The sequence below is a fragment of the Borostomias antarcticus genome (assembly GCF_949987555.1).
Source record: "Borostomias antarcticus genome assembly, chromosome: 13".
Taxonomy (NCBI): domain Eukaryota; kingdom Metazoa; phylum Chordata; class Actinopteri; order Stomiiformes; family Stomiidae; genus Borostomias; species Borostomias antarcticus.
In genome coordinates this window covers 6,633,929-6,648,928 of record NC_140246.1, presented here as the reverse complement: position 1 = coordinate 6,648,928, position 15,000 = coordinate 6,633,929, and the positions used below count along the sequence as shown (strand labels likewise).

The following is a 15,000-nucleotide window of genomic DNA, read 5'->3' as shown; positions in this document are numbered from 1 at the left end:
GTATGTCTGTGTGTGTATGTTTGTGTGTCCGTGCATGTGTGTGTCTGTGTGTGTTTATGTTTGTGTGTGTGTGTGTCTGTGTGTGTATGTTCGTTTGTGTGCGTGTGTGTATGTTTGTGTCAGCACGCGTGTGTCTGTGTGCGTGTGTTCGTTTGTGTGCGTGTGTGTATGTTTGTGTCAGCACGCGTGTGTCTGTGTGCGTGTGTTCGTTTGTGTGCGTGTGTGTATGTTTGTGTGTCAGCACGCGTGCGTGTCTGTGTGCGTGTGTCCGTTTGTGTGTGTACGTCTGTGTGTCAGCGCGTGTGTGTGTATGTGTGTGTGTCTTTGTGTCAGTGTGTGTGCGTGTGTGTGTGTGCGCGGATCGCGTGATTGCAAACCGGAGATGCGCCGACAGCTGCCTCAGGTGCCTCGTTGCTGAGAGAAGGCCGGATCTCGTTAGTCCCGGCTGAAAGACGACCTTGCGCCGCGCGCTCCTCCGTCTGGCTAAAGCCCCCCCCCCCCCCCCTCCTCCCCTCCCCTCCCCTCCGCCCACCGCTAATCAATAGGACGTGTGTCCTCCCTCTGCCTACCGTCCCGGGCCGGTTGGACTGGTCAGCGGCTCTGTGTGGGAGGTGGGAGGGATGTGTGTGTACCCCGCTGTCTGTCTGTCCGTTCGTCTGTCTGTGTGCCTGTCCATCTGTCGGTCCATTTGTCTGTCCGTCCGTCCGTCCGTCCGTCCGTCTGTCTGTCTGTCTGTCTGTCTGTCTGTCTGTCTGTCTGTCTGTCTGTCTGTCCGTCCGTCCGTCCGTCTGTCTGTCTGTCTGTCTGTCTGTCTGTCTGTCTGTCTGTCTGTCCGTCCGTCTGTCTGTCTGTCTGTCTGTCTGTCTGTCTGTCTGTATGTCTGTATGTCTGTCTGTCTGTCTGTCTGTCTGTCTGTCTGCCTGTCTCTCCGCTCCTCTGTCAGACCTAAAGAGAAGACAGCCACCCAGAGAGAGAGAGAGAAAGAGAGGACAGCTGTGTGTGTGTGTGTGTGTGTGTGTGTGTGTGTGTGTGTGTGTGTGTGTGTGTGTGTGTGTGTGTGTGTGTGTGCAGGCCAGGTATCTCAGGGATGGAGAAGGGGGTGTAGGTGAGCAGTGGAATAGTGAAGAGGGGTGAAGGGGAGGGGACAGAAATATGCAGGAGAGGAGGCGGTGTGTGTGTGTGTGTGTGTGTATGTGTGTGTGTGTGTGTGTGTGTGTGTGCCCCCGCATGTCCAGCACATCAATCAGACCGTGTGTGTTGTGTCGGCGTGTCTGTGTTCCTGCGCCGGGTCCGGCCTGGGGGACTGGGCGTGGCGGTGGGGGAGGGGGTGGGGGGTGGGGGGGGGCGTGGCGTTGGGGGAGGGGCTCCCAGCAGGACGGTACTCACCCAGGGCTAATGATAGGGCCCACCACACTCAGTATAAATCACCCTAACCCATAAACACCCCCGTACACACACACACACACATTATGCACACACACACAGTACACACACACACACACAAAGTACACACACATGCAGTGGGCAGGGGTCTGTCGTACCCTAGAGCACCTATCAGACGAGCTGCCTGGATGATGGAGTATTCCTCCTCTCCTCCCAACCTCCTTCCTCTGTCCCCCCGTTCTCTTCCTTCCCGAGTTGATTTAAGAAACACCATAACAACCCCATGGGGGATCCAGCTGATTCATAATAATCCCATGGGAGATCCAGCAGATTCATAATAATCCCATGGGAGATCCAGCAGATTCATAACAACCCCATGGGGGATCCATCAGATTCATAATAATCCCATGGGAGATCCATCAGATTCATAATAATCTCATGGGAGATCCATCAGATTCATAATAATCCCATGGGGGATCCAGCAGATTCATAATAACCCCATGGGGGATCCGGCAGATTCTAGTTTCTTTCCCCTTAATAGCCCCTCAGTCTTAAAGTTTGTCATTGTTATAAACCGGCAGCCATTTTGGTTCTCACCGTGTGCACACCAGCCCCTTCTTTTGAAACAAGCAACCGCCCATCCATATTGGCTCCCGCCAGTTGACAGCGAGGCGCGGTCCATGCCGCTGCTTCTCCAAACAACATTATGCTAATAATGACCTTTAGAGACGGACACGGTAGCTGCTCTGAGAGTGCTTATCCTGCATCCTCCGCGCTCACGCCCTGGTGCGGAAACCTCTTTGCATTTTAATTAGCAGTGAGGAGGCACTGGAGAAGTGGACACAGACTCGGATTAGCGCACACATGTCTGCGTCCACAAAAAACAGAGGAGATTTTTCTCTGGAAGAATAAATAAAACAAACTTGAGGCAATCTGTTAAAGCAGCTACGAGGACTTTTTCAGTTTGTGCTGATTTTAGCGGCACCTGTGGACAAAAGCGGTAGTGTTTTCCCGGAGAGACGACTGCATTTCCCATGAGCACCACCGCTTCCTGTCGTAAAGATCTCTTGCCTAGCAAGAGAAGCCAGCGAAAAGACGCTACTTATAAGGATTACTAGAAACAAGGTAAATAAATGAGCCGAGAGGTTGTCTATAGAATAAAAACAGCCAATCTTCTCACTGATGGCCGCATTTGTCAATGTAGGTAATGTAGAGGCATTGGTATTAAAATGAGACTGTTTTATAGCCAGTCAAAAACTCCTCGTAGTTGCTTTAATATGTCAGTTTGACCTTTCTAAAAACACCAAGTCGTTGTCAGGTTTCACCCAGCTCAGTAGAACTGGAAGCCTATTGGTGAGCCTGGCTTTACTGGAGCAACATTGGGCCGCGCAGGTGAGATCCAGTTGCCATTTGCAGATGTTTGCTCTGGGATTAGCTCAGGCAATATTCACAAGTCGGAGCAAACCTTATCAGTGTTTACCTACAAGAACATATTTCTCAGGGCAAAAATAAACTCCCTGGCTCTCGGTACTGTTCCAGGCCGACTCCATCTTGTACTAACTTCGTTTTTAGAGTGTAGTTTTCTCTTTACTTACCCTAACCCTCGGTTACATTTTTGACCTTAATGTTTTCTTGTCATTTTTAGAAACAGGGTCTACCTTTGCCTCTTAATGTCCTTCCCCTTCGTCAGAGAAATGTTCATGTCTGTTTTTGGTTTTATTGTAAAAAAAAAAAAAAAAACTGTGATTGGGTCTTCTGTGCTTAATTTGATCCGTTATCCTCAAGAGAGAATCCAGAATGTTCTTAACTGTCTCTGAACTCTTTGTGTACACTCTCTCAGTCTGTCACTGTACCAGTATAACCAAATGTCATGATGAGTCTTCATGTTTTTGTGAAAACGACCTCGACTGAGTGTGTTGAAAATGCTACAAACACCCAGGACATGTGTTCCTAGTGTGTGTGTGTGTGTGTGTGTGTGTGTGTGTGTGTGTGTGTGTTTGTGTATTCCCTCTGTGCATGTAACCTTTTCTCCACCCAGCTCATCCTCCCTGTCTGTCGTCTTTCTCTTGGTATAAACACACACTGCTCTTTCAGGTTTGCATAACGGTCAGTGGGCTAATGGGCCTCCCCTCCCTGCCCTTCCTCTCTCTGTCTCTCTCTCTCTATCTGTCTCCCTCTCTCCCTCTCTCTCTTTCCCCCGGCGTATATATATATATATGTCTTTACCCAGAAACCTGTGCGGTGAACAACGGCGGGTGCGACCGGACGTGCAAGGACACAGCCACCGGAGTGCGCTGTAGCTGTCCCGTGGGCTTCACCCTGCAGCCCGACGGCAAGACCTGCAAAGGTTAGTGTGTGTGTGTGTGTGTCCAATGTACATGTGTTAATGCTCATGTGATTATATTGCACTCTTGAATCTCAGACGTTCACCATCCTGCCGGAGGGCTTCAGGTTGAACGACAGTTAACGTGCGTGTTCAGCCTCACAGTCGGAGGCCGGAGGCTTGTTGTTGTTGTTGTCGTTGTTGTTGTTGACCGAGGCCTCTGACGGAGACGGCCTGTGGTATGTGAGCCTGGTATGAGAGCTCTCTGAGTGATCGGGAGCCAAGGTCAACGCCGCCGCCACGGTCCGCCACCGCCGTGTGGTCGTTGTTGATCCCGACCGCCAGACGTTTCCAATTCCCTCGGTGACGTCAACGAGGGTGGTGGTCCGCGGCCGTGCCAGCTCACTGAAACCCCGCAAAACCGGATGAGTTTAGTTTGTAAACAAACATGTTGCTGGTTCACCCGATGATCCCCCACCTCCCCCACCCCCCCCCCTCCTGAATGGACAACGCAGAGCAGAGGTGTTCTAGCTAGGACTGTTTCCTTGACGCAACAGTGGACCGGGCACGTCAACACACATCAACAGGCTGAGCCGTGAGTGTACCTCAATCCGCTGAGGTATTGGCCTTCCCCACCCTGTGCTGGTTTCAGAGAGAGGCGAAGGCCAGGGACTATCGAGGTGCCCACCGCCTCTGTAGTCAGGTGCTTCCGTTGGGGGGGATTTGAACCCGTGTTCTCCCTCGGCACTAACCCTTTCCACAGGGGGGGACCGAGCAGAAGGGCGCAGCGTGAGATTTTCGAACCGCACGTCACGGACATGTTCAGGAGGGGGGGGGGGGGGGGTGGGGGGGGGCGGCGACGAGGTGGAGGTCACGCGAACCGTCGGTGGAACTGTACAGTACGTCTGGGCGTCTTTGAGTTCTGTAAGACTGTACGCCTGTGGGTGCGTGCGTGTGAGTGTGTGTGTGCGTGCGTGTGTGTGAGTCTTGTGTCAGGCAGTTTGAGAATGTGGCGGGTAGGTGTGTGAAATGCTGGAACCGGGACTGTCTGTGGCCGGTAGGTCGGGGGAGCGTCGGCAAACTTTGAGCTGTTTGAACAGTGAGGCCCACGCTGGCCTGCACCCCTACCACTGTCTCTCTCTCTCACACACACACACACACACACACACACACACTGAGAGAGTGCCACCTGGCTGCACATGAGAGAAACGCATTGCCTGAGCTGTCAGGAGTCTCTCACCAGTTCATACTGTACAGTGTGTCCCACATGTGCGTTGATAATGAAAGATATGTCGGCCGGGCACATCAGCTATCCCACTGTGCTCAGGGTAAAATCCTCCCTTTACCCAAGGACACCCACTGTGTTAAAGAGGTACTATGTTGACCCTAAGCCAGATAGTGACATGAAAAATTGAAGTGTCAACAGTTTTTTGCCATTCATCTCAGTTGTAATCCAACTGCTGCTATGCAGACTAATAGCGGTCTGTCTGCCTGTCTGTCTTTTTGTCTGTCCGTCAGCCTGTCAGCCTGTCTCCGCCGTCTCCCTGCCTGCGTCCGCATGTCTCCGTCTTGCCTGCGTGCCTCGTCTGCCGCTCCTCCAATGTCAAGTTCACCCAGGCGGCTTGTAGGAACCCCCCCCCCGCCCCCCAACCCACCCCTGTGTCTGTCCGTCGGTGATTTGTGGCTCTGTGACAGCCCAGCATTTATGACAGCCCATCTGGGCTAGCCGAGTGTGGGAGATGGATAGGGCCGCGGTCCGGCAGCGTCCCGCCCAGATAATTTGGCTGAGGCGACTGAGCCCCCGGGCTCCATAAATCCAGCCTGATGGGGCCTGATGTGGGCTGAGAGACGCAGACGGCAGCCGATCTATCACTGTCCATCACCTGGCCCACGTCGGCTGGGAGAGAGACAGAGAGACAGAAAACGCCATACGCACTCTCACACGCACACACACAGACACACACAGGTAGACACGCGCGCGCATGCACACACACACACACATACAGCACATGTACACATGGATAGACGTGTACACACTACATATGCACACAGACAGACACGCACACACACACACATAGGTAAGCTCACATACAAACAAGCATGCTGGTGTACACACATTACACACACACATTCACATCCTCCATACACACTCCCACACTTTTGGCCTTACACAACGCCACAGCTCATTGTGGGTAGTGTTACATTGTGGTGCGTAGACTGGTTGGCGTTTAGTGGCTTTCTGAAGCTAGTGGTTAGTGGTTAGGTTAAGTACTATGCTGTGAGGAGGTCTAATGTCCTTCTCCTGTTTGACTGAGGTGGGCATAGCCTTCTCTGTCTCTGTCCTGTGTGTGTTTGTGTGTGTGTGTGTGTGTGTGTGCTTGCATGTGTGTGTGTGTGTGTGGCTCTGTGTTTGTGTGGTTGCACGTGCGTGTATGTGTGTGGCTCTGTGTGTGTGGCTTTGTGTGTGTGTGTGTGTGTGTGTGTGTGTGTGTGTGTGTGTGTGCACCCTGCTGTGCGTGTGCCAGACCCTCTGGTACCGCACATGCCCCGTCCTGCTCTCCTAACATAATCATTTCAATATAAACTATTTAGGGCATGTTTAAATCCCCAGAGTCTGATAAACCCCCTTTCATCTGCACTGACAGACGAGTGGGCCCGCCCACTACCGATGACAGACGCGCCAACACAGGAGGCGTTCTATCACTGGGCTCTCGTGTGGACGGAGAGAGAGAGAGAGAGAGAGAGAGGGGAAAAGATAGAGAAAGAGAGAGAGAGGTGGAGAGAGAAAAAAGTGATTGTGAACAGTTTCCAGATGTTTGATTAGAAGGTACCTGTCAGAAGGTGGATGAGTTATGTGCATGTGCGCGCACGTGTGTGTGTGTGTTTATGTGCGTGTGCGTGTGTGTGTGCGCGCATGCTTCTGTTTGCGTGTGTCTAAAACATCTTGTTTTGAGTTGTATTCGTATGTCGGAGTGGATTAAATTGTGCATGTATCAAATCAAATCAGATTTGAGTTATATAGGGCCCTTCATGCAAAATTGCAATACAATGCTCTTATCAAGACCATACAAATTGTATGTGTGCGTCTGTGTGCGTGTGTTTGAGTGTGTCTAAGATGTCTGAATGATGTACATATGTCTGAGTTGATTAACATGTGCATGTACAGTGTGTGTGTGTGTGTGTGTGCTGCATGCACGGGTACCTGAGACACGTCCTCACTAGCCTGCATTCCTCTCCCACTACACACACACACACACGCACACACCTATCCAGGTAATCCAGTCAAATCCCAACCACTCAAGAGAGTGAAAGACCATGGCACTGATTCAGCGGGCAGGAGATCAGTAGCATGCGACCATGAAGGCGACTGAGCAGCAGCAACAGTTTGACCCTAAAATTCACCCACACCCACAAAGCTCTCTGCCTCCACGCCGTACTGTACGAACCCACTCACCGTACCCCTCGAAACCGCGCGACCGCTCACTCACCAGCAGAGACGACAGGAGACGAAGCCCTTCGCACACACACCCCTCCCACACGCCATCGCGGAAACAGCTTCTGTACAGCAGCTCATTTAGCAGACGCTTAAAAAAAAACAACGATTTGCGACGTTTTGCAGCGGCTTACGAACTCTCCTCCCCCCCCCCCCCACCCCACACAATAAAACCCTGCCGTCGCCGTGATGTCATATGACTCCGCCGGGCCGGACGTCCCCCCAGGATCACTGCTGAAAAATCAACAAAATGTTGCTCCTGAGCCCACATGCAGCCGTCTGAGCTTTTGTTATGAGATGGTGGGGCGAGGGGGTGGGGGGGCGAGGGGGTGAGGGGGTGGGGGGGGACCTTTAGCGACAAAGCAAACAGCGGCCGGGGAGGATAAACCCCTGGTAAATACACGGTGGGATCGAGGGCCCCGGCGTTCACGCGGACCCAGATGGGGCGTCCGCCCGGGCGGCTTAGACGAGCGCCGTCCTCCCCTCCTCCGCCGGCCCCGTGTGTTTGGAGAGGCTCGGGTTTCCATAAATGTATTCCATTTAATTGCTTTCTACTGTAAATATTTTGTAAAAGTATTTTTTATTTTTTTTTATTTTTTTGAGAGCCTAGAGGGGGTGAGATCCGCCGGCGAGCGTCCACATTCCTCCGACCCCGGGCTTCTGATCCCCTCGGCCTTTCAGTTTTGGGTGACAAAAAGGCCTTTATTTCCTCCGTTTTCTTCTCTCCTTTCTGATTGTTTTGCTGTTGTGCGTCGAGCGTTCTGTCCATCTCTCTATCTCTATCTCTCTCTCTCTCTCTCTCTCTCTCTCTCTCTCTCTCGGGCAGACGCACGGTCTCATGTGACCGTGGCCTGGCAGGTGACCCGGGTGTGTGACCTCCCTGGACCTACAAAGGTCATAGGTGAAGGGTCAAGGTTCACTTCTGTCATGTAAGCGGTTGTTTGTTTGCACCGCCGGGGTGATTACCAGTGTTGGGTTGAGCTGAGGCTGGTGTTAGTCAGGACCTGAACCTCTCAGGTTCTCTCTCTCCAAACACTGGTGCCAACGCTTCCCTGAGCCTGAGGGGCAACGGGTTTGTTTCCCTTGACCCAGGGGGGGCGCATCAGACAGACAGACAGACAGACAGACAGACAGACAGGCAGCAGTCATAGACAGTAATGGCAGACAGACAGGCAACATTAATAGACAGACAGGCAGCAGTAATAGACAGACAGGCAGCAATAATAGACAGACAGGCAGCAGTAATAGACAGACAGGCAGCAGTCATAGATAGTAATGGTGTAGTAATGGCTGCCGATACTGAAGAAAGTATTGATCACAGATGGAGCTTCGATCAGAGAGGCATTAGTGAGGCTGATTGACGTTGGAGTGTGTGTGTGTGTGTGTGTGTGTGTGTGTGTGTGTGTTTGTCAGATTACCACTCTCCAGTCACACCACAGAGAAAGATTACTCCACAGAGCAGAGAGAGACAAGGAGAGAAACAAGGACAGATAGATAGACAGACAGACAGGCAGACAGGGAGAGACAGACAGACAGACAGATGGACAGACAGACAGACAGAAAGGGAGAGACAGACAGGCCGACAGGGAGAGATAGACAGACAGACAGACAGACAGACAGACAGACAGACAGACAGACAGACAGACAGACAAAGGGAGAGACAGGCAGACAGACAGACAGACAGGCAGGGAGAGACAGAGAGAGAGATAGACAGACAGACAGACAGAGAGACAGATCGAGTGAAACCGGATCGAAGAAGAGGTGGAGGAAGAGAGGTATTGAGGGAGACCTCACACCCTCCCCCTCCTATCCCACTGCCCCCCGTCCCCTCAGTGATGCTTGTTAATGACCATGTGTAGGCGAGCCTTAATTAGCAGTGCCCTCATTAAAGCGTCCTAACCACCAGCTGGTCCCTGGAAGCCCAGATGTGTGTGTGCCCTCTCTCTCTCTCTCTCTCTCTCTCTCTCTTTCATGGACCATTGCAGTCCTCTAAAATAGTCTTCTCACTCTGTTCCTCCATCACCATCTCTCCTTAACTCTTTTCTCTCAATAGACTCACTCTTTACCGCCCCCCCCCCTCTCTCTCTCTCTCTCTCTCTCTCTCGCTCTCTCTTTCATGGACCATTGCAGTCCTCTAAAAAAAAGTATTCTCACTCTGTTCCTCCATCTCCATCTCTCCTTAACTCTTCTCTCAATAGACTCACTCTACCCCCCACCCCCTCTATCCCCTCTCTCGCTCCCTCTCTCCCTCTCTCTCTCTCTCTCTCTCTCTCCCACGTGTCTTTATCATTTCAAGATGTGTGGATGTTTAATGTATTTATTCAAGCTCAAAGCTTACTTAAGGTCCATTAAAGGTAATTATATAGTGGGTTATTAGGCACTGGCATCCCTGGAGTGGCCATTAAGCATGGGGAGATGTGGTGGCTTTGCCAGCGTTCGTGGCTTTCAGACTCCTCCGTGAGTAACTGTATTGCTCTCTCTGTCTCTCTCTCTCTGTGTGTGTCTCTCTCTCTGTCTGTCTCTCTGGGCTGGCAGGGGTGGCACAAAGTCTTTCACATAAATGCAGCCTCATAAGGGTAGGGCATTGGAGGTGCTTGGTTGCTAATTGGGTTTGTGTGTGACAAAGAGAGAGAGAAAGAGAGAGAGAGTGTCACTTCCCTGCGTGTGTGTGTGTTTGTGCATCTGTGTGTATCTGTTTGTATCTGTGTGTGTGTGTATCTGTGTGTCTGTGTGTGTGTGTATGTATCTTTGTGTGTGTGTGTATGTGTGTGTATCTGTGTGTCTGTGTGTGTGTATGTATGTATCTGTGTGTGTGTGTGTATCTGTGTGTCTGTGTGTGTATCTGCGTGCGTGTGTGTGTATCTGCGTGCGTGTGTGTGTGTGTGTGTGTGTGAGTGTGTGTGTGTGTGTGTGTGTGCGCGCGTGACCCAGGGCCATCCCTCCTGTCTCAGATAGAGATCAGCGCTGCTGTCGACACACCAGGGGAACGGAACTGAGGAGACAGGCGTGATGGATCTGAGCTACTCAAGGAAGGGCTGGGACAACTGAGTGAGAGAGAGAGAGAGAGAGAGAGAGGGGGGGGGCATAATAAGGTACAGACAGTGAGAGAGATAGGTAGAGAGAGAGAGAGAGAGGGGGGGAGGGCATAATAAGGTACAGACAGTGAGAGAGATAGGTAGAGAGAGAGAGAGAGAGAGAGAGAGAATTCTTGAGAGGTTACAAAATGATGTCATCAGTCCAGACGGCTCGGCGGTTCCCCACCTGTCCTCCAGGTCGCCCCAGAATCACGTTCTCCGCCCGTCCAGAGGGAATCCCCCGGTGGCCGATCCACTTGATCCCCATCTCCTCTGAAACGGCAGGGTCGTTCCTCTGAAGACCCAACGTCTGTATTAGACGTTACGGTGCATCTCAGAGGGGATGCAGTAGCTGCTGTAGGAGAGAGAGAGAGAGAGGGAGGGAGGGAATGAGAGAGAGGGAGAAAAAGAGGGAGAGAGAGAGGGAGAGTGAGAGAGGAGAGAAAGAGAGCGGATTCAAGCCTGACCTTTCTGGAAGAGCGCCGTCGTCGTATTTGCGTCACGTCACGCCTCGCGGGATTTCGTCTCCCTGATCTGACTTGGCGCGGAGTCACACGTGGACGTGCTGGCCCGCCGCCGCCACCGCCGCCGCCAAGGTCAGACAGGAGCTGCTTAGCGTCTGAGTGTCCTCCCTCTTCTCCTGTTCCATCTCTCCACCTCATTTGTTCCCTTCCTCCTCCTCCTCCTCCCTTTCCTCCGCCTTTCTTGTCCTTCTGCGTCCTTCTGCGTCTTGTCCTTCCCCTAAAGCCCGCGATCTACGTCCTCTCCTCCTCCCTGTCCTCTCCTCTAACACCGACATCCTCCTCTCCTTTCCCTCACTCCCCCCCATCTCCTCTCCTCCCCCCTCATGTCCTCCTCCCCTCTCCTTTACTCCCCTCCTCCTCTCCTTCTCTCCTCCTCTCCTTCTCCTCCTCTCCTTCTCTCCTCCTCTCCTCCCCAGGCCAAGTCTCCTGCTGATGTCTTGCTTGACTTACCCCCAGGCTCAAAGGCTTAGGCTCTAATCCCCCGCAGTTTTCATCACTTAGAGCACCAATCAAAAAGGGCTTAGCCCATGTAATCTGCCATGCCTTTGTCCTCCTCCTCCTCCTCCACTTCTCCTCTGTCCTCTACCCTCCTCTTCTCTCCTCTGCTCTCCTCTGTCCTCGGCCCTCCTCTCTCTCTCTCTCTCTCTCTCTCTCTCTCTCTCTCCCTCTCTCACCTTCTGTACTGTAGTGGAGAGGAAGGGTATCGGGGGTCCTTGGGACGGTGCTTGTGAAACCGGGATCCACCAGCAGACTTGAGGTTGGCCCCGCCCGCACGGCCCCCGGCAGGGGGGGGGGGGGGGGGGCTTCCACCTGTCCTCCAGATCGCCCTGCACACCTGGTCCGGACCACTAGCTTGAAGCCAGGCCCCACTCGTTCCAGGACAAGAGCGCGTCATGAGCACAGACAGCAGCTGTAGCTGAGGATACCTCTGAGGAAGCCACACACACACACACACACACACACACACTAAAGCATACACACACACACACATTAAATCAGACACACACACACACACTACATCATACAAACACACACACACAAACGCACACAAGTCTGCTCCACTTCCAGTTCCTGTTTGGTTCCTATGGCAAAAAACAACAGTGGACGACAGCTCCCCCCTGACACCCCCCCCCCCCTTCCAGCAAGTCCCCTGCGCCCATAAATACCCTCATGGGAGCTTAGAATAGATTTCCAGCGCATTAGTGAAGCTTTTTTATTGGCCTGTTGTCTGGAGAGCTCCTTCCCAGCAGTGAGTGGTGTGTGAGAGGGAGCCATGGAGGCTAGCATAGCAGGGTGTGTGTGTGTGTGCGTGTATGTGCATGTGTACATGTGTGTGTGCACGTGTACGTGTGTGTGTGTGTGTGTGCGTGTTTACGTGTGTGTGTGTGTGTGTGTGTGTGTGTGTGTGTGTGTGTGTGTGTGTGTGTGTGTGTGAAATGCGGACCTAAATAATGTATTCAAATGTGTGTGAGAATATCTAAAAACAGTGACCCAGTGTGGCCATATACTGTACTGTATAATATCTATCTCACCAACCTCTCTTTCTCTCTCTCTCCCTCTCTCCCTCTCTCTCTCTCTCTCTCTCTCTCTCCCTCTCTCTCTCTCTCTCTCTCCCTCTCTCTCTCCATCCTTCCGTCCCTCCAGACATAGACGAGTGCCAGGAGAACAATGGCGGCTGCGACCACTTCTGCCGGAACACAGTCGGCTCCTTCGAGTGCAGCTGCCAGAAGGGCCACAAGCTGCTGACCGACGAACGCACCTGCCAAGGTCAGTGTCAGACGAACGCACCTGCCCAAGGTCAGCGTGGCACCTGCCAAGGTCAGCGTGTCCCGCACAGCCGTCAATCGCCGCACCACCGCGCGGTCCCTCCCCCCTCGGAGGCGAACCCGTCAACACAAGATCCGAAGCGAGACGTGATCTCTCCTGGCACGTCCGTCGCAATCACGGCGTCGGCACCCGGAGCAAAGCTGGTTAGAAGACGGAGCTGGCATCGCCGTCCGTTCGCTGGCGCTGGCGCTTGCGATCGCTCGGAACGGCATGTAGCGATTGGCTCGCTGCTGTTGCCACTGAGCGGCCTCGCCGAGTTCCCCTCCGCTGCAGACTGCGGTTGTGTGTTTGGAGAACCCGGGCGGATTCCTGCCTGCAAGTCAGAGCAGGAGAGACAGGAGCGCACACAAACACAACAGCTTTCTAGATCAACAACAACGCCCTGGAATGATGTTGTCCACAAACCGAAAACACCAAACAGCTACCTGAGAGTGTGTGTGTGTGCGTGTGTGTGTGTGCGTGTGTGTCTGTCCGCTCCCCATCCCGATCGTGGCGGGGGTCCATCCCTCCCGCGCTGGCCCGCCAACACGTCCCCGACGCCCACATCGAACTGTTCCGTCTACTGACAAGCCGTGTTATCGTTCATGTTTCTATTTTTAAACTTTCATTTGCGAGAAAGAAAGGCAAGGACAGCGCTCTGAATTGACTTTATAATTGTCGCGCGGGCGTTTTGGGCACGACGCCCTTTTTCAGACACCCTTTCTTCAGCGTGTGAATTGGCAATTTCACAGACAATAGACACAGGTGAGGCTAATTATACACGTCCACTAAGTGGCACAACAATTTATACAAAATAAATAGAATTTAAAAAAAAAAAAGAATTGCATTCACTTCATAAGAAACAAACAAATAAATTCTCCTCATTCGAACTATAGGGAATGAGGTTACCGAGGGGGAGTGTGTCCGACCCCCCCCCCCCTCCCCCCTGAACTCTGTCTCTGTTTCCACCTCTGTGGCTAGTCTCTGTCTCAATGCCTGGATAATGTAGTTCACTCAAGCTGCGGTTCAGACTATTAAAATGCCTACAAGCCACATGATATGATTTATCATCATGATTGCGAATAGAACACATGTTCACAGATCCTGGTTTTTACTGTAAGTCTTGTTTGGTTTTCCTAACGTAATATAAGGTTCATCAGCATTTGCCTCTGCCTCTAACCTTGATGTCAACACCTGACCTTGGATGGGTGAATTGATTAAGCTTAGTCATAGAATAACAGTGTATAGAATCATGACAAGGAAACTTTCCACAAGGGGATCTGGGACGACTTTTATTTATTTAATTTTTTAATTCTTTCCATTCCAGCATGTTCTTCCAGGGAAAATAGCTCCTGGTCATGCATGTCTGTGAAGAGCAGCGCTATGCCAGGATTGGCACTTAGAGAGAGAGAGAGAGAGACACACACACACACACACACACACACACACACACTGCGGCGCTTCAAGGGAAGACAGAGGACCAGGCTGTTATTGTGAACAGGACCACCAGTAATAGGTGTGTCTCACCTCACAGATGAGATGATTATATACGAGGATATGGGCCAAGTCAAAAGCAGACTTTCTTGTAACTTCTCAAACGCTGCCATCTCTTAGTCCCTCTTGGGGAATCGGGGCAAGCTATTCTGGGCCGTCACACAGACAGTCACCTGGAGGGCGGAGCCAGTAGCCAGGTCGCCCGCCGGCTTCCTTCCTCCTCGTAGTAGCGTACTCCATCATAACACTTGTTACTTTAAGAACTCTGTGAGGTTCTGCAGGTTAGACAATGTTTATATTGAGACAGTGCAGGTGAGATTGAAATGCTGGATTAGTTAAGCCCTGCATTGCTCTGTTTTGGTCCTGGTCCTGAAATACACACACAAATTAAATTAACACAAATTTATTACACACACAAATGTTCCTCCATGTAGCTGTAATTTTTCCTACTCTAAACTGACCGTCAGCTTGTGTGTGTGTGTGCGCAACTAACCTGGCATCCTTTGAGACCCAAACACGCATACACACACACACACACACACACACACACACACACACATACTGTACATGGACACACGCAGAAACACACACACTTACTCACACTCAATCACTTACAGAACTTCACGCCATATGTCTGAACTGGCTCGAGCAAAGCGTTTCTTGGAGGAGTCTACCCAGAGGTCTTGGTTAGTGACCAGAGCTTCTCTCACGCGGAGTTTACAGTGACCGCTGGTCTGACTGACGTCCAGTATGTGTTTACCCCAGGCCCATCAAGACACTCAGATCTCTGTCACCATGAAATACACACACGCCATGAAATACACACACAAATTAAATTAACACAAATTTATTACACACACAAATGTTCCATGTAGCTGTAATTTTTCCTACTCTAAACTGACC

The 15,000-nt window shown here is 51.9% G+C and overlaps 2 protein-coding genes across 3 annotated transcripts in view; both read left to right on the top strand.

Annotated features, from left to right (window-relative positions):
* Positions 1-15,000, top strand: part of mpped1 (metallophosphoesterase domain containing 1) — a gene marked incomplete at its 3' end in the record, with an annotated part of 127,918 nt that overhangs the window by 62,636 nt on the left and 50,282 nt on the right. The window lies entirely within an intron of this gene.
* Positions 1-15,000, top strand: part of scube1 (signal peptide, CUB domain, EGF-like 1) — a gene marked incomplete at its 3' end in the record, with an annotated part of 70,884 nt that overhangs the window by 46,186 nt on the left and 9,698 nt on the right. For both annotated transcript variants that reach the window (XM_084447932.1, XM_084447931.1), the window contains 2 exons: positions 3,614-3,730; positions 12,442-12,564. In XM_084447932.1, coding sequence (XP_084304058.1) covers positions 3,614-3,730; positions 12,442-12,564 — 240 coding nt within the window. The remainder of the gene's footprint in view (positions 1-3,613; positions 3,731-12,441; positions 12,565-15,000) is intronic.